This window comes from Thunnus albacares, chromosome 19 (assembly GCF_914725855.1).
Source record: "Thunnus albacares chromosome 19, fThuAlb1.1, whole genome shotgun sequence".
Taxonomy (NCBI): domain Eukaryota; kingdom Metazoa; phylum Chordata; class Actinopteri; order Scombriformes; family Scombridae; genus Thunnus; species Thunnus albacares.
Window position 1 is genome coordinate 19,018,554 of NC_058124.1, and position 20,382 is coordinate 19,038,935.

Genomic DNA, 20,382 nt, shown 5'->3' on the forward strand with positions numbered 1-20,382 from the left:
TTAACCTCAAGTTTTGGACCTTTGACCATGTTTAACATAGACGTCCAACATCATAACAGTATATAAATAACAGAAAATCACAAAAATCATGATATATGATAATAATATTTAAGTACCTATGGCCACCATAACCCAGATAAGCAGTTTATATGTCAGACCAGCAAATACTCATTTTATTTAAATTTTTATATGTCCACTGTTCATGAACAGGTAGGGGCTTACTCATCGATTCTGATATTTAGTCAGCTTCACAGTTACCTCGTTGATGGTTAATGCAAGAAAAAGGGGACGTCTGTGGTCATGGGTATCCCCACTGCTGAGTGTGTTTGCTGGGGGGGGTGTCATGGGGTTATCTGGGGATAGACAAGGCAGTGCAGGGATACTGTAGAGTCCTATAAGCCTGTGCTGGGCAGCATGGATTTAAGTCACAATCCAGTAGCAATAGTGAGCTGTTAACTTGACAGATTCCCCTCTGTCTATCCCTCAAAGCTATCATGGCCTCCCTGTTTACCAGCAGCAATGATTGTTGTGAAACACTGACCCTTTTCAGTGAAAAATACAACGTGCCAATGCCACGAAATTTATCTCCCATTCCCCCACCTCTCCTCCTCTGAGCATCTCTTCTCCCTGCCTCATCTTCTCAGCCCTGCATCTTGTGAACTGTAGAGTCTGTGTGAGTAAAATACCTTTGGCCTATCCATCTCCCTCTCCTCTTTAACAACCCCACCTGCTTTCTTTTCTCTCAACCAAGCTCCATAGACCCACCAAGGTTGGATTCTATGCTGTAATTGCACTAGCTAATGATGTATCAGGACTTCATAATCCAGGTCTTCAGTGCAAGATAAACCTTGAAATGTCTCCCTACATGTTTCTGTTATTCAGTCCAGCTGGGGGGCTAGAATAGAACTTGGCCCCTGGTGCCTGTGGTGCCTCTGTTTCTCTCTCTTTTTTTATTTTGTTCCTTTCTTCCTATCTCTGTGTAGTGTAAACTAAGTCCTGTGGGCTGTTTTGGAGAGTTCTTCTGCACTGTTGAGACAGCAGGGCATTTTAATGCTGTGCATAGCTATCGGATGCTGTTATCATTACAGCACTAAGCAGATGGTGAGGGGCAGGAGCTGTAGCCACGCTAGATGCTGATGTTTGAATATAGTATTCACTACTGCACAACAGGCGCAAGGAATTGGAATCCAAAACCTATCCATCAGCATTCATCTGTCATAGGCAATTACCATCCGCTAACGGTAATTGCATTTGACAAGCCAAGCTTGTAATAATGGATGTGCTAGTACTGTTAAGGTACATGGATACTTAGGTTAGATCTTGTACCATGGAGTGGAAGCTGAAACTCATGATTAGACTGGTAATCAGAATTGGAAGGCGTATTGTTTTAATTTAATTTTCATGACATTTACAAGATCCCTCAACTGCACAACGCCATTGTCTTCTGTATACAAATAAGCACACAAAGGATATACAGCTCATATTCTTTCTCCACACTCTTATTTTGGCATTTCATGAATGTATGAGTAACTAGAAGAGTGCACTCAGTAGAGTACAGATCTCTGCATCTCAAAGAAAACTGAGAATATACATGCCCCCAGACACACCTGGTGAAGAATAGAGTAATGGTATTGTAACGGAGAGTCTTCCTGGGTTCGCCTAAACCACCTTAATAAGGTAACAATAAACGTGATGATGAAGTCCAAACTTCTCAATTTAAACATTATTTATTTGTAACATTTTGTTATTTAGAACATTCTGTTGTAACACATCACACAAAATAAAACCCCTCCCTCCTTCCTTCTCCCCTCCCAAACAAAGAGGAGTTGAATGTCACTCAGTTGTCCCTCCCAGCTCCCTTACAGTCAAGATGGCAGCAAAGCTAACAAAAATGGGGATTTATTCATCTTATATCATACTTAACTTAAGTGGATCATACTATCAGGTACAGAATTAATCTGCAAATGCTCCGGTTCAAGATGAGACCGAACTTTTCTATAGATGTCAGTTTTTGAGCCATGACAAAGGCCAAAAGACTTGTTTTTAGCCTACCTGATTGCTGGAAACGCCTTTTGCTGCAGCTGTTGATCACTGGTAGTGCCTACTGGCTGGTTAAGAGGAGTGAGGAGTCAGCAGTCAATGGCGTTATAAAATAGTTTTTTCAACAGTTGTGAATCATCGCAACCATGAAAGGTCCTTGAGCGTACAGTCATGAATGTACACAAAAAAGTATTAGGCTGATGGGTCCAGTATTATGCGAGATTAGCTGCAGAGGGATATACACACGGACACACAGGCGCACACAACCAAACACATGATCTCTGCCAGGCGTAACAAAAACAAAAAATAATTGCAGAGTAATTTACAGCATGATTCATTTGAAGCAGCTTACTGGAGGTTTTTCTGATCTCTTCTGGTAAAAATTAGTTTCACTTAAGTCATTTCATTTTCCAGTTGAACACTACTTTAAATATTTTAATTTGCTCAGGAAACCCCCCTCAAGCTTGACCAATCTGCAAATGCTGTATCCAAGCTGGGCTTAGGTGCTGTGCCAATTACCGGTAACCACCTACATGGCAGAGCTGGCCTCTTTCTGTAGATCGTTTCCCTTTATGAATATGAACTCTGTTGCTCTGAACATAATTTTCTGATTCAAATTATGTTGTAACTTAATAATCCACTCTATGGAATGGACATTTGCTTTGGTCTCAAACAGCTTTATTACACAGAAAGTAAATTAACAGTTCAATACCATACCCAGCATGAAAGAAACGCACACAATAAAACAATACACATGTTAAAATCCCTTTAAACAAAGAGAAGTTTAAATAGCAGCGGTATATACAAGACCTAGCCTATATGGTTTCTAATGTCTCTCTCTTGAAAGTCATGGGTTGAGCAGTTGATTTCAGTGGGAACAATTTGTGAAGTGATTCTCCTGGCCAGAGTATGTCTTTCACTGTCTCTTAGCAATTACAGAGCAATGACAGAGGTCATGTTGTCCTTGCACCATGTTATTATTTTGAATAGTGTCAGCAAATGATTGTTTCCCCACCAGTGCCACTTAGACAAGTTACCAGACACCCTTTTTTATTTGTTACAGACACTCCAGTACCGTTGGCGTTGAAATCAGCTAATGTACAGCGTGCTGGAGCCAATGGGTTGCTTTACATGCTGTTTTGCTAATGTAATTTAAGTAATTCCACTGTCTCGATGATAGATGCATTGCAGCAGAACGACTGTGGCGTCAGATAAGTGAGGTGTCGTTAAGAGGCGAGGCCTATTGTAACCCACAGTGGACTCGGAAGAAGTTTAGTGCCAGATGGCAAGTCACATTCTGCCTCATAGGGTTCACAGAGATTTTGATAGCAGGTGGGTGGGTCATTCTGTTGACCATACTAAATGCAAATATCTCCCTACAGTATGCAAATCTATGCAAAATGAAGCAAGATCTATGAATCGATGCAAAAGAGAGATCTGACAGAGCTCAGCCGGCGGGCTCAGTGATAGATCTGTGTTCATCTCAGCCTTTATTGTTAGAGGCTGAGGTGGTTGGAATATTTTAAATACAGAGGGACTCACGCAATGTGAATGAACTTCTTAACACTGGCTGAACAATCTGGCGCTTGCTCTAGGCACCCTGACGGTAGTGGACGTGTCGGCTGGGGCTCAGGAGGTAGAGCAGGTCATCCACCAATCAGAAGGTGGGTGGTTCGATCCCCCGACTCCTCCTGTCCACATGTCGAAGTGTCCTTGGGCAAGATACTGAACCTCAAATTACTCCTGATGGTTGTGCCAGTACCCTGCATGGCAGCTTGGCGCCATCAGTGTGTGTGTGAGAATGTGTTAGTGAGCAGCAGAAACATCGTAAAGTGCTTTGGATAAAAGTGCCATTTACCTTTTTTTTTTATTTTTTTTTTTTACCATTTACCATTTTAGTTGCTGGAGTAACCAAAAGCCACTCACTCATTTACCATGTTGGCTAATTGTCAAAATCTCACTTATTTGCATGACTGAACTAGATAATTTTCTGAAAACAGACAAGCCTCATGGAAGCAGGGCATAAAGTTTACTCCCACACTGCATTAGAAATCATAAAATGAATGTGTGAGAGCTCTTATTTGCATCAAGCCTATGCTTTTAAAACATGCAGGGGTGTGGAAAAGTGTTGGGTTCATCTCAGTCTGTTTCAGAGTCCATAATACAGTTGCAATCTGTGGTCGTCGTTCAAAAAAACTTTAGATAGTTTATGAAATACAAAAGTTCCGTTCCCGTCTTATTTTCAAATGGCTGTCTTGCCATTTTAATGATGTCAGTCGCGTCTCTCAGGCTGAATGGTGGTCGGTGACCCTGCTGGCTCTAGGTTGAATCCACAGATCCACCTTTGCTCTATCCGAGAGCAGTGACCGAGACTCTCGCATTCAACCTTTTACCTGCCTGCACTCTGTTCAACACACCCTCTCTCTCTCTCTCCTCTCAGTCGCTATCTTTCGATTTTCTCCCTCATTCTCTCCAGCCTCTCTACCTCTTTATCTTTCATCATCTCTCCTCTGGTGTCTGCCTCTGCCTTTCTCTAATGTCTCTCGGTCTTTTCTCACCTTCGCCGCGCCTCCATTCTTTGCTCTCGCCTTTATTCTTACCCCGTCCCCTCTTCTTTATTCAAAATCAGACAGATGATCCTGACAGTCCTCATTAATTGTGTATGATAGCGTTAAGTCTCTAAGCGCTCAGATGGGTCACACCGTTTGGAAGACCGACGAGCCGATATCAGTTAATGTGACAGTTGCTGTCTGGACCAGTCCACCTGCCCTCTCCCTTTTTTTTTATTTCCCTTTCACTCCCACCCACCCTCCACTCCCCCAGAGGATGACTGTCAGTTGCTCTTTCTCCTGAGCCATAGATAAGGGAGGAGTGCTTCTCTAATGTGACAGTCCATAACAACAGAGCACTGTTGAGCCAATAGACCACTCTTTGTAACCATGAGGACAGTGTCTCAAGTGCGTTTTTGATAGTTGATGGTATTTTCATAATGACCAAGTTATGTAATGTATTCTTGAATGCCAGTTTAGGGAGAAGTTTGGATAAATTACGCACAAATGTTTTTATCCATCAAGCCAAAACCTTACCAAAATCTACTTGGCTATAATGACTAATCACAATTCTCTCTGTAATGTTTTGAGGACCCGAACCGTACCAGAGTTCAGAATGGTTAATAATTACAAGAGTGGTTTTATAAATGGCAGGATACCGCTCCATTAGACAGAGTCCAATCCTCAGAGCCGAGAGGCAAGACGTGGTTGGTTTTCATTGAAGTAGATTGGTTGATGAAGCTTAGGTCTCTTAGGCACCAGCTAATTAGAGACGTGAAGACCTGAGTTTATTAGCGGCAAGGCAAAGTGCATGGATTGCGGCTACAGCGAACACACATCAGGGACATCACTCACGCGTTAAACATAGCCTCGCTTTACTTCAGACAGCCAGTGTACTGCACAGGGCCCTAATTGGATCTGCTCTCATGTATTGTTGAGACAGGGCCACGAGGCCTCACCTACTCAGGCCTTAGCTTCAACTGAGCGGAGAGTATAATTAATTACAACTTTCTGTTGAAGAGCACCCATTACATGACAACCATTTTTGATAGTAGATTAATGGTGTAAGTTGTTTATCAAGCAAAAAATGTCAAACTTTTACTGGTTCCAAGATTCTGAAATGTGAAGATTTACAGCTTTTTTTTATTGTTGTAAATTGAATATCTTTAAACAAACAGTTCACAGGGTTTACCTTGTCCTGAAATTGTGATGGACATTTTTCACTGTTTTCTGACATTTTATCGACCAAAAGATTAATTGATTGATTATTTGGACAAATAATTGCTCCCCTACTTGGCAGTGCAACTGTGCGAGTGTGACGTTGTACTTTGGGGTTGTGGAGTACAAGGCAGCAACATAGATTTTTCACACTTTTTTCCGGTCTACAGGGAAGCATTACTTGATTTTCGCTGGAAAACTATAGCTGTAATGAACACTAGTGGGACCAGAATCTATTGATATTATAATAAAGTGATGGTATATATAATTTACCAACTCAAGAAAAAGAGGATTTAGTGTTAAGTTGTAAGCCTTGATAGAGCTTGTTTCTTCCTCCATGTACGTGCTGTTTATAACGCTGTAAATTTTAGTTTTACCTTTTCTATCTTTTATATCCATATAAAATAGCTTACACTTCTCTGTGTCCCTCACATCTATCCCACTCTTTATGTTGGTGTTCCTCATTGCTCCTCTCACAACTTCTCCCTTTCTCCCCCCCCCCTTCTCAGGTATATCCAGGGTTAATGGTGACTGCGGGCCTCATCCACTATGTGCTCAACCTGCTCCACATCACGGTCCACATTCGTGATGTGTGCGTCTTTCTGGCACCCGTGTTCAGTGGTCTGACCGCCATCTCCACCTTCCTGCTGACACGAGAGTTGTGGAACCAGGGTGCAGGACTGCTGGCGGCCTGCTTCATTGCCATCGTCCCGGGCTATATCTCCCGCTCTGTTGCCGGCTCTTTCGACAACGAGGGCATCGCCATCTTCGCCCTGCAGTTCACCTACTATCTCTGGGTATGTACACTAGTCACTTGATGAATTCTTCCTTATTTCTTCCTTAGGATGCAAGAAAGAAAGAGTCTTACATAGACACGTACATGGAAATGTAACGTAGGTATGTGTGACGAATCAGAATAACACCTGAACTATGTTGATCTGGCTTAAGATCTGCTTTAGCTGAAAAACAATGTTAAAATCTCTAGTCCAGTAGTGTTTGCACAGTCCTGTGTATCCCTGTTTTGAAGTGTTGCTTGGCCACAGAACAGTTGAATTATTTATCTAGGCACACTGGGCATCTATGCCGGCCATGTGGAGTCCAGGAAATGACATGCTGCACTGTGAAACCTTCACAATAACATGACCTTCAAGAGTAGAATAGGAAAGATCTTGGGTTAAACATTGAATAGCCCTTCTCCTAAGGTACCTTACTTTCCTCTGTGTGTGACTGTGTCTGTATCTCTCTCAATCTCTCTCTCTCTCCCCCTCTCTCTATGTATATATATATATATATATATATATATATATGTGTGTGTGTGTGTGTGTGTTGTGTTGTGTTTTACCTCAAAAAGCAGCTGACCTCATAGAATGTATGTATGTAATTATCACATGTAGAGCTGCAACAATTAGTGAATTAATTAGTTAATCAATTAGTCGAATGGAAAACATTAGCTGGTTCCAGCTTCTTAAATGTGTGGATGTTATTGCTTTCTTTCGTCTTCTGTGATGGTAAACTGAATATCTTTGGGTTCTGGACTTCTGGGAAAATTACAAAATCGCAATTCAGTAAACATTTCAAAGGTTTAAAAATCTATTTTTTATGTTAAGCACCGGTCTCTTTGTGTGTTTCAAAAATATTTTTCTTCCAGTAGTTAAAACCTTATTTGTCCAGGGTATCCTTGCAAGCTAGACCTTGACCAAACAAAGCAATCCCACAGATGAGAAGTAAAGGTTATTTTTGAATAGAGGTTGGATGTTTGCAGGAACTACAGAGCAAATAATTTTTGAAAGGAAGGAAGGAAGGGGCTTTTCAAGCTGAACGATGTCTGAAACAGACTTCACTTTACTTCAGTCTGTCCACTCTTTTCAGTTACATCAGCAGCTGCCTTACAGCCCTGCAGCTATCTCACATGAATGCATCTCGCTTGTGTGTGTGCATGTGCGAGTGTGTGAAATGGAAAAGCTCTGCTTTGTAAACAACCATCAGCATCCCCCTTCTTCCATGTTATTGAAACTGACCTTGACAAGTATTGAGGAATTTTTCATTTTGTAAAAAATAAAAAATGGGAAACTTGAAAGAGAAAAGAATGAAAGAAAAATGTTTCCAGATTAGTTATCAGCTGTGTCTGTTAAACCAGGTTTCTCCTAACATTAAAGAGGGGGGGTGGGTTTGTGAAGGTCATTTATATGCAACATGTTAACCGATTAAGATGCTCTTAACAGATTAAAAGCAGAGCAATACATATATCTTTAGAATTGCTCTGTGGAAATGTGCTGAATGTAAAAGTCCTTAGAAATACTAAAAAATAATAAAAGCTATACTCTGAAAATTATTGCGAAATGTTGCATTTACACTAATATTTTCAACAAATAAAGTAACCAAGACTGGAAAATGGAATATGTTTAAGAATTTGAGAAATTGGTGTTTTCTGTCATGAAGAACATTCTTTTAATGGATAGATCTTTGTAATACAGGATATCATAACTGTTAAAAATATTCTTTTTTACTGTTAAAAATAATTGTATTTCTGCTGCTGCAGCTAGAGAGGGTTGCAGGAGGAAAAGTGCAGATAATCTGAATGCATAAATATCACTGTCTGTTATTAGAACACAGTGGGCTTACTTCTATTTATACAACATTGTCATATCATTGAGTACATAAAATTATTTTCTGTTAACAATATTGCTTCATGTTTGTGAAGCTAACAGGTTACAGTGAGCCAGTTACCATGAACACTGTGAAAGAATTCCACGCCTGCACAGTTAACCTTTCGTGGGAGCACGTGTCGAACGAATATGGGGGTTTATATTAAAGGTCACATGTTATACTCGTTTTCAACAAGTTAATATAGGCCCTAAAACTTTCAGTTCAATTCAGTTTTATTTATGTAGCGCCATATCACAACAGAAGTTATCTCAGGGCATGTCTTTGAAGTTCTTTTTTTTTGCTGAAAATGCATCCTAGCGTGCCTCTATAAACCTCTGTTTCAGTCCTGTTGTCGATTGGCTGTTTCTGTGTCTTTAGCTTTAAATGCAAGTAAGCTGCTGTTCCCCATGCCCCACTTCAGAACTGATTGTGGCTTTCAGGCCGTGATACAATGCAAGATTATATGACTGCAACAGAGGAGACCAAGGGCTGTTGACAGTATTCATATTCACACTGGAACTGCAATGGAGCTGCAGTAGCGTCACTAATACTAGTATTACAGTAACGCTAAGTATATCTGTGGATCAGAGTGATCGTATTAGCCTCGGCTTGACTTTACACACATTGCCCAGCGGGCCACTACAGCATTACGGTCTGAGCAAGTTATCTGCTGGGTGCTAATCCAAGTTACACAACGTTGCCAAGCAAAGGAATTCCTGCAGTTTGACTACTTTGTTTTCACACGTGTATCGTTCCTAGGGATGGAAATTAGCGTCCGCCACTAGCCAAACGCCTGTGAATTTGTGAAGTGGCTGGTGAATTGGCTCAAACAAACCAGCCACGGTGGCCGCTGGCATTCAGTGGAGCTGCAAGAGACAACTGACAAACCAAAAGTTAAAGGGCGATTTTTTTTTTTTTTCAGTGAGAAGTGGAGATGAACCGACAATGGGGAGTTACGTGACCAGCTAGTTTTTGATTAAAGTAGTCAGTCAATGTTTTGCTCCAACATTCTGTATCACGCTTCGGCTGGCAGCAAAAAAAAAAAGACAGCTTTACTTTATCCAAAGGCCACAAGGAGGTGATCTGCATCATACAAGGAAAGTGTGGCACAGCTGCAACAAATGTGTGTGTGTTATTATGTGTGGTAGATTGTTAAAGTTCTGATAAAAGTTCTCATTTAAATTGGATCTTCAGTGCCCCGCTGTTTGGGTGTCTGTATTTTGCTTTTGTGTATTTGAAGAGTGTGTGTGTGAGGGAGAGAGAATTAGAAATGGATAACCATAAGGGAATAAATATTACATTAATAAATTTTATGGAAAAAATGTGTATTAGTTGTTTTTTTGTAATTTTAATTACTTTTTTTCTGAAGCAAGACAAACATTACATAAAAGTTGGTTACACATAAAAGTGCAGTTACAAAATGGTGGCTGTTGGAATTTTCTAATCCACCAGCCACTTTGGCAGGTGGAAGAAAAAGTGAACACTGATCTTTACCTTCATGTCATGTCTATCAAGCACATTTATATAACATTACAGCAGCAACACACGCATACCGGTGAGGATCACGGAGCAGAACAGGCTTCCGTGTAACAACAAAACTAGCTACTGGCGCTGCAGTAACGTTATAAAGTTCCACAAAAAGCAACATGAAAAAACCGTTACCACCATCTAATCTATTAAAAACATTAGTCCTACATTAGTCCTTCCATTAGCCATATTAGCCACGTGACATGCTAATGCCAAGTTCAACAGGCTAATCTTCTAAATAAACAGTAAAACAAACAGCATAAAACATGGCAAAACTTACAGCCTCCAAGTTTGAGGTAGGGTCACGGACAGCCAGTATCAATCTATCTCACACGCACGCACGCACACACACACACACACACACACACACACACACACACACCAGTTTTCCAGTTGATGTGGGGACCAACAAGTCTTCACCTCTTCAGATGATGGGAGGACATAAAGATTGGTTCTTGCAGCACAACAACAGAACAACTTGATCAAGTAGGTTGTCAGTGGGCGGGGACTGTCTGCCTGCTGAAGGGCTGGGGGAGATCTAAAGAGAAAGTATGGTCTTTCCTCATAGTTTGGAGGTCTCCAGACACACCGGGGACACATTTATGTTGAAAAGATATGAAAAAGTGCACTTTGCATAATATGTGACCTTTAAGCGTATCCAGATTTAATATTGTAGATTTTACCAATATAACAGAGATCAAGCAAACAGAAAAGCTGTCCCCACCTGCAAGTGCTTCTCTTGAATGGACATGCAACATGGGAGGATGGCTGTTAAAGCAATATCACTGGAAATGATTTAATATCCTGAATATCTGGCTGTAAATACAAGCGTCGTTTCAGATGTAAATGGACTGTACTTGTATAGCGACCACTCAAAGTGCTTTTACACTACAAATCACATTCACCCATTCACACACATTCATACGCTGAATGGGTACAGGGGCTACCATGCAAGGTCCCAACCTGCCCATCAGAGGAAGCTAACCATTCACACACATTCTCACACTGATGGCACAGCCATCAGGAGCAATTTGGGGTTAAGTATCTTGCCCTAGGACACATCGACATGCGGACTGGAGGAGCCGGGAATCGAACCGCCCATCTTCCGATTAGTGGACGAACTGCTCTACCTCCTGAGCCACAGCCGTCCTTTGGTATTGATGCTGCATAGCCAACGCTTCCATTAGCCATCATCTTTGGCTTTAAACAGCACATTTCATAAACAGTAAGAATAGAAATTACAGTAAAGAAATTCACCATTTGCTTTCATCTGTTTACTCTTTGCTAAATCTTTTTGTCTCTTTTGCATCTCTGCTGACAAAGGACATTTTTGTTTATTTTTGTAAGCTGGAAGCTTTGGTATTATCTGGAAAACACAACTACATGATAGGATGCCGCAATCTTATTGGAACCAGAGAACAATGCAAATGAACCACATGTCCGTTATCGACTAACTGGATGTGTTGGTGCACGGAGACAAACTAATCATGGCTTGTTCATATAAGTGTACCAGAGTTGTAAAGACAAGACAGACAAATAAAACCCCAGTTTTGTTTAAACTCCGCTGATTATTTTTTCATTATACCCATGGCGTTCAAACGAGACCGCCCGCAGCTGTAAAAAACACCCTCACTGCTTGAAACAGTGCAAGAGTCCCACATTTATGCAGATATCTATTCGGAGCCCACACATTACTGCACATCAGCATTCAAGATAAATGTTCTGTCTCATCTGATAGTTTGCTGAGTCAATTACTGGACAGCACAAACTAACAGATTCAGGCTACTATTACAGTTAAACTATCCACACAACAAATGCACAGACATGTTTGCCTCATCATCACAGATGTTTAATTAGCAAACATGGGAATTGAGTTTGTCGCTTGATGTATTCACATCGCCTGTGTGTGCGTGAAGACGCGGCTTTAAATGAAACATAGTCGTTGTAAATGCTGCACAACTCTTCATCCACATACTGCTTGTTATATTTTACCTTTTTACTTGTTTTAAAAGTCTTTTCTTTTTGGTTTTCCATTTTTACTTCATTTTTCCAATTTCATATCGTGTATCTTCTTCAATATTCCAATTTTAAGTCATGTCTTTGCTATTCTTTCTATAATTTAACTGTCATTTGAATTCTCAAATAAGTTATACAGAGAGACAAATTTTTCTTCATATGATTTAGTGGTGAACGGCAGTGGGAGCAGGCAGGGTGATGAGCAGTAAAACTGGTATTCTAACTGTTGTCTTCTTCCAAGGGTGTTTTAGTAAGTGCACAGAAAAGAGCTTTCATTATGCATGCCACAGGCAGTCAGAGTGGTAATAGTAGCTTGTAGGATATTTGTCCAATTTTTTTATTTTACCTTCAAGGTGTTGATCTCTTTTTGCTTGAGCCAAAAGACGTGCTGTGGCGAGGGGGCTTTCATCCAGGTTGAAGTAGTGATACAAGTATTTCATCATGCCATGCTTCACTGCTGTTTGTCACAGCATTAACAAGCTTGGCAGTACAGTTGCCGTCGGGCTGGAAGGGACCTTTTATCCATCCAAGGATTCAGCCATCCCAGTTTATGTTGCTGTCAAATCATGCATGGATGCGTCTCTTCATGTTGTTTGTAGGTAGTCTGAGTCACTTGACTCAACGGAGCCTGCAGACTGCTCTGTGGTCCTTTCTGAACTCACTCACTGTCACTGATCTGGCATTGACCCTCAGTTTAGTGTCCAGGTGGCTGCTGAGCACGCCTGTTGTGACTACAGTTTAAGTCTCGATACGACACGACTGGCTTTGTGTCAGTTTACTGGCTCAGCGGAGTGAAACCAAACAGCTGATAGTTGCACTCACAGGGAAGGGTTTAGGAACATACAGTGCATATTTGGTAGCCAAAAAGTCTTAGGAAATGTATGCACACATGCTTTCATATGTACATGTGCAGTAAATACTGAAAAGAAAAAAACAAACAGAATTTGATTAGCTTTAAGGGACCTTATATGTCACTGGCATTTCCCAAATTCTTCACGATAAAATTAAATTTCAAGGACACTGTTTTCATCTATATAGCTCAAGACAAGGGACAAACCTAAGATTATTGCAGCAGGGACTAAACATCCCACAAGTAACGACCATTTCCACTAAAAACTGCAACAATAAGTTGATTAAAGCATGGGTAGGAAGTTTTTTTTGTTTGTTTTTTTTTGGGCATCACTGGACAACAATTCCATAATAACCTTTCAGCATGTTGTAATTCAAGTGGTCTGGCAGAATACTAGACTTCAGCACCTCCTCTTGGCTCTGTATTCAGGCTTCAGAAAATCTAGCCTAGGATGGGAGATTCAAGCCACTCGCGTGTCATTTCAGAGAGCAGGCATTCCTATTGGCTGTTCTACAAATGCAGATGCACATACATGTCCCTTCAGATGGTCTGATTCAATGGCGGAAAATCCTCGAGAAAAAGTCGTTATTCCAGCATTGGCAAAAACTGCCTACACTGCAAAGCAACCCCAAAAAAAGGCAGCCAGACTTATCAAAAAGATCAAAAGACAGACTGACTATAAAATTAATAAAACGCGTATTAATATATATCGGCGAAGTATTTCAGAGATGAAGAGAACGCGATCGCATTGGCCTCAAGTTGGACTCCGAGCTTGCCGTTCTGCTTCCTGGACAGGTAAGCTGCTAACTTCATTTTTCCTGTAATATCTAAATGTGTTGTTTAACTCTGGTGCACATCAGAAACTTCCTGAAACTTGGGCTCATTGGGCTCATGCAGGGCTGTGTGCAGTTAGACTCGCAGTGTGTTTATGGCAGCAGCAGGTGAGCTAAGCGACATGACTTCCTTTTTATTCCTAGTAATGAGGATCAACCAGTCACATATATGTAAACTAAATCAAAAGACTCCTGGTCTGCTGCCACTGTCTTGCTGTCACAAGCATGAGAGCAGAATTGATTCATGGTCTGTGAGTTATATGTTTTCATGTCCACCAGTTTTTTTTAGTATCCACTAATTAGACCCCAGGACTCTGGTTGTCGGTCATCAGTTTGTGCGGCTTGTGTCGCTCCCTTTGATTTATACAATGATGTAGCCACGGTCAGGAGTAAGTTTTATTCCTTATCAGATGTCCTGCTAGTCATAGAGAACACACAGAATGAAAGTAAAAACATAACAGCTGTGAAATTGAAAGTTGTGTAGTGTTTGTAAAAGCAAATGATAGCAGGTCTGCTATCTCTACTGTAGACGTGATGTTTTAGCATATGCTATAAACTATGCTGTGTGTGTACTTACTACAGAGATGAAGAAATTCCTGTCAGGAATTCAAGAATTGGTAGAAGATATTGCACTGCAACAACTGGGTACAAGGTTGGTTTGGTTCAAGTCTTTCTTTTGCAGCTCTAGGGCTTTATTGATATTTATTATTCATTGTTATTGACTGTTGCATTACTTTTTGAACTGACTTTCTTATGTCCCCCAAATTGTCTGTTTGATTCCAGTCATTGTAGACTGGTGTTTTGCACCATGTCACCTGCCACCACAGACCATTGCCAGAGAGCCACAGCAACATCTGGACTGAGCAAGATTGCACACAGGACCCAGATCTAAGTTCTGCATTTTTGGTAATAAAGTGTATGTTCACAATCACATGGATCACTTTGGACGTATAGCATCGGGTGAAGAAATAAGGATATATTTTATCATTCATCTATTAGAGAAAATATGTTTTAAGTGTTTTGTAATTTGTCATTTGTACTATGTATAGATCAACTGCAGAACTGGAGTCATTTCACAACCACATCTTGATGTTCTTATTCAGCCCACCTGTGTATGAGGCTTGCACCATGCCTGCAGGCTTGGATTATAACTATAATGTCCGCAGTTCAGCAATGAACAAAATGGGATAGCATTTTGCTGTATGTTAAACCCAATGTACTTTATTAAACCACTGACTTAAATGTATTTATAATTACAAATACAACTACTACAAAAACTACTACAAATCAAAGAGAGTCATCATGTACAAATTGTTCTTTTACCTTTTTTTTTCTTTAGGTACCACAAAGTCTGGAGCAAATAATTCGGGAGATGGAGCTTTTATACTGTCGAAGTTCTCAAGGACTGCAGTTCCATGCCAGACCTGCTGGCATGTAACCTTTTTTTGACACCACCAGTACCACACGATAATTTCCAGCAGTCAATCGGAACAGCAGCCTTCCATCAACCTGGCAAATGAAAAGAACAGATATGGACATTACTTTGACAGTATATGTTATTTTAAAGTTTGACATTTTATTTATCATGGTTGCAGTTGGTGATTGTTTCAAGTAGAGAGCTGACACATGTAGATGTAATTATCTCTATAATAAGTGTAATAAAATAAAAAGTTTCGTAGCATATTGTCTGTCATGATTTTGTATTTGTATAGGTATTTAGCTTTGGTTATGTTATTACACATAGTTATAAGTTTTACAAACCAATTCAATGCAAAACAGTTTTTAAAGCTTCAAGACTCCAGTTCTGGCCGTCCCTGTGAGAGCTCATGATTCAATTCTGGATTATTTGAGTGCTGTAATGATGTTGGCTTGCACTGCAGTGCCTTTTTCAATGGTGCCAGAAAAAACAAGGTACAAATGTGGTGTTTTCAGCCAGAACAAGTATTATGAAACATTAGATGACTGTTTTAAACCAATTAGGACATCACATAGACAGGTGCAATCTTTTATTACAATGCAGCGTAAAACAAGGTGAAAACTAATTAGTCACAATAAGAAGTATAAGAGAAGTAAAAATAAATCCAAAGACAAATGTTCACAATTTCATTATGAAACTGTGTGTGTCTGTTGGCATGTTCCAGTAATAGTTTCCACTGCAGCACAACTCAACTGTTTCAACAATAGTTACGGTCAATGAGCTATTGTTGGATGTTTATTTTTTTCAAAATAAAAGACCAAAATGTTATTTTCTACTTTTCTTTTCTTTTTTCTCCTGCTGTACAGAAATCGTAGTGAACCATGGCCTCTAAACCGAGGTACATACCAAACCATGGGTTTTGTGTACCGTTACACCACTAGTTGTTCGGTCAAAATAAGACATTTAAAGACTTAACCTTTTACTCCGGGACATTATAATGGGCATTTTCACCAATCACTGACATTTTACAGACAAAATGATTAATTGTTAATGAAAATAATCATCACCTGCAGCCATAATTTCCACCAACAGACATATATTTTTAGTCTCAACATTTAAATGTTTTTTCTCACATATTTGAGATCTTTTCTTCCTGTGTCCAACTTGAATCATTTTTAATTCTGCGAGAGCCTCCAAAATTCACCGTTAAACTTTTCAGGACTTATCTAAGAGCTGTCATGATAACCATTTGTCTCACACCAGGAAATGTGTATTAGGGTGTGTTAGGGACATCTGTTTGTGTCTGCATTATTGTAATGGCTTCTTGTCATCTTGTGTGTATGCGCAATACATTTCCGAGTGAGGCAGGTGTTCCTCGAGGCAGTCATCACCGCCTCTTAAGGTGATGTGTCATCAGCGGAGCACTGCCATCAAGAAAAATCCCCCTCCACTCACCTACCACCCCTCGTGCACCGTTGTATTTGGCAAGTGCCCTGAAAAACAATCATCCCGGCCATGCGCCACTGCTTCCCATTATCAGTCTCATTTACGCACATTTGTCTCTGCATTTTCCTTTCCTCCTCTGTCTTTCTTCCATCTCGTCTCCCTTTAATTGTCTTTGTCTTCTTTTGTCCCCGCCATTGTTTTCTCCCTGCTGTGTTCTGCTTTCTGCCTCCTCTGTCTTGCTTCCCGCCTTGCTTTCTCTTCCTGTATCTCGTTATTGCTCATTCCTTTCTTCCGCTCTCTTCCTTGCTTCTTCACCCCCGTCCTCTCCTCCACATGGTGAAAACGTTCAGAGCTGTTCTCTCAAGTCTCAGCCCAATCTTCATTATCCGACTCCTTCGTTTTATCCACTAATAACCCATTCAACTCCACTCGCTTAATCTCTGTGTTTACCCCCCCCCTCCAACACACACACACACACTCACATAATCTATAATTGAATCCTCTCGCACCCAGGAGAGCTGCTCTTTTTAACACCATAGCTCATCATAACATGAATACACACACACATACACACTTGCAGTTGCACTGCCTCCCTCCCTCGCTCTAACCCCATGCACCATGCCTACATTATTGTAACAGTAATTCCACTCTTTCTCTCGGCTCACATTTAATTAGCTGGACTGGTATCACACTGTGTGACTTCTGTGTCTTGGCAAAGGGAGAGGAGTCTGGGAGGGCAGTTGGGAGAAGGAGCTGGGGCACCACTTGAACATGACTTGTACAGTACATGCACTGAATGGACAACACAAGGCTAGCTTTGGCATGGCTTGAGTGGGAATATTGTCTAAGGAGAACACTAACGTATGAAGATTTTACAGCATCTATTGTCATCCTGTCCTCACGTAATGTTTGATTTTGCTCTAGTTTATACAGCAGCAACAAAGACTGAATGTGGAACAATTCATTGGTTTGTGTTTATGTGGCTGTTCCTTTGTCAATGTAAGATAAAACTTTGTCACGTTATGTCAACTTAAACAGAGCTACAGTGCCCAAAAATGTGGTGACATTTCTGTTCCATAAACAGAAGTTCCACCTTCTCTTACAGGAAGGGGGTATGATAATCAGGTCACCACAGACCGACCCACTTACTGTAGCCTACACACTAGGAGAATGCCACTTGAGTATGGTTTATTTTTGTGGTAAAGTGTGATTTTCTTTAATTTTTATACTGTTATGATGTTGGATGTCAGTGTTAAACATGATCAAAGATCCAAAACTTGTGAATGTATGTAAAAATGCTCCCTGAAAGTCAAAAGCCCAGGCTTCTCTGAATGCTCCATTCGCAATGTTGCGTCAACTTCCTCCTCATAATAATGTCAAACGATGATGTTTGCGCATGTCCACAAACAGCCGTCTGTTCTGTAGCCTTTGTTGCTAAGGTTGTTCCACAGGTTGTTCGCCTTGTCCACTCACATATTTCAGATAGGATTCTGGCTTGAACATGCACGGATGAACTTTAGAAATTTCCATTTCAAGTAAAGAACAGGAAAAAGGAAGTGAAGTCATACTACTGCTGTTTGTTTATGTAGCCTCCCAAGGGGCAGCTTTCAGGAGCTGGCTAATCAGAACAGAGTGGGGTCATCGGGAGGTGAGCTTTAAAGAGACAGGAGCTAAAATGGCCTGTTTCAGACAGAGGCTGAACTGAGGGGCTGTATACAGGGCCAGTATAAGATAAATAAGGAGTTTTTTTTTTATTGTAAATCATGCAAAGATGTACCAGTAAAGCTTCAGAATAAAAATATAGACCTGGAAATGTACATGATTCGTCTTCTTTAAAAAGACACTCTAGTAATTTAATGTTACACTTGTATACATAAATTTAGTGGATTCACAAGAGACAGATTTTAAAAAAAAAGATTGTCCAAATTAAAGCAAAGATATTCTTACATTTAGTGGAAGACGGGAGTAAACAAGGCATCATTATTGCTGTGGCATCTCCCTTATAAACCCATGCAGTAATGCGGTGATTACACATGATTAACCCAATCATCAGTGCTTTCACTGTAAATTTAAGAACGTTCAGTTCGGCTCTGCTGCCACACTAATGGCGGCAGGCTAGAAAACACAACATATAAATCGGTTGACAGATTAGTCTATAGGTCAAGCAATGCCTACAGTTCCCTTAATGCTTCATTATACAAATGTGTCCACAGATCGTGTAGTGCTTCTTGACCGATAAACTGGTCTTCATGTGTTAAATTGGTGGAATGTCCTTTTAAGTGTCCCTTTTGTATGTACAAGGCAGTATTAGTGTCTATTTGTGCATGCAGGCGATTGATTCCTGGTTGTCTGTGACGTTGTGTATCTTAGCAAGACAAAACCATCTTGGTCCAGTGATCATTGACTCGCCATCATCAACAAATCATTGCTCCACCATTGTTGGACATAATCAGACCTCTTGACTGACTCACCATCCATCCCCATCACTGGCATTTAATATCTCCAAAGAGCTCTGAGTGTCTTTTTTTCTCTGTGTGTGCATTTAAGTTTTCCATTGAGTGTGTTTTTAAATGTTAATGTGTACACTTGCCTGCTTTATTGGCCTGTGGCGGGGGAAAGATAGCTTGTTTACAAAATGATGGTGGTGGTCTAGTCTAAATTGGTCTCCTCTCATCCTCTCTCACAGCTGGCGGTTACATTATCTGCCATTACTATTAAACTAGTTTTAAAGAGGCACAAAATAAACCTTTTTAAGCACCTCTTAACCCTTTCTTAATGCAAATACAAGTTTGTTTTATACATTTTGAATAAGCAATATTTAGAGTTTCAAAACCCATGTCACATACACTCACATTTGTGAATTAAACAGAGCTTTTAATGGGGTTATGATGTTTCAACAGTAGGGGATCATAAAACCAGTTGAGTGAAACTTTAGAGGAGAAGTCTGCATTCAGTCCAGATTTTAGATTTTTCTATTTTAATGGAAGGAGAATATCATGTCATTATTGCAGAAAATGTGCAGCATGTGGTGCTTTAGTTTCTAGTGTCCCTGAAATACTGTCCTGACTGGGTCTCTAAGTCTTATTTGATGTTGAATCACGGCCAACATACTGCTGTGACTCTTAGACCATTTTGTACTCACTCTTTCTTTCCCTCCTCTCTCTCTCTCTCTCTCTCTTAGGTGAAATCAGTGAAGACAGGCTCAGTATTTTGGACTATTGGCTGTTGTCTCTCCTATTTCTACATGGTAAGAATAATTCACACACAAACACTGATACATACACACTGGGTACATACTTACCATAGGCTGGATTCCATTGATTTGACTTAATCAACACTTTTTTTTAGCTCAGTGACTCATTATCTCTGCCACCTCTGAAGTTAAACTTTTGTATTTGGTGTAAATATCATACAAATCAAGTGATTTATTGATTAAGCTTTACTATTTCGGGTTTAATTTATATTTTTGTCCATTTTGGTTAAGATTCTGTTTTTGGTTCTTATCAAATTTTGTCCATTTTTGCACACCGAAAGCAAATATCTCTGCAAATTTGGGCTGCCAAAAACAATCATTCATCACAAGCAAGAGAGGATTTTGTGATTCTTTTTAGTTTACATGTAAAATGAATAAAAACATTCTGTGTTTAGTCATGCACAAAAAACATCTGTGCACCGTTTTATATCGGTCTTGACTTGAGTTGAACATGCTGATTGTGTGGAACTTTGATTACGACAGCGGACATAAAAAAAAACACTGAATTCTCTTACCGTGCTACAGGAAATGCTTTGTCTAGCTAGTCATACTTTTCTCCCCACTATGAAATCATTTTCATGTAGTGC

General features: G+C 40.2%; 1 protein-coding gene and 1 long non-coding RNA gene across 3 annotated transcripts in view; both read left to right on the forward strand.

The window, feature by feature from the left end:
- The window catches only part of LOC122969634 (dolichyl-diphosphooligosaccharide--protein glycosyltransferase subunit STT3B), an 84,114-nt gene that overhangs the window by 36,353 nt on the left and 27,379 nt on the right, over positions 1-20,382 (forward strand). Inside the window, exons 3-4 of the mRNA XM_044335510.1 lie at positions 6,317-6,604; positions 19,724-19,789. Of these exons, the coding sequence (XP_044191445.1) occupies positions 6,317-6,604; positions 19,724-19,789 (354 nt within the window). The remainder of the gene's footprint in view (positions 1-6,316; positions 6,605-19,723; positions 19,790-20,382) is intronic.
- LOC122969635 lies at positions 12,072-15,295 on the forward strand. Of its 2 annotated transcripts, none has more exons than XR_006399069.1 (3): positions 12,072-14,331; positions 14,463-14,879; positions 15,019-15,295. It is a non-coding gene; the product is annotated as an uncharacterized LOC122969635 (long non-coding RNA). The 2 variants fall into 2 exon arrangements; XR_006399068.1 differs by having other exon boundaries at positions 14,463-14,585.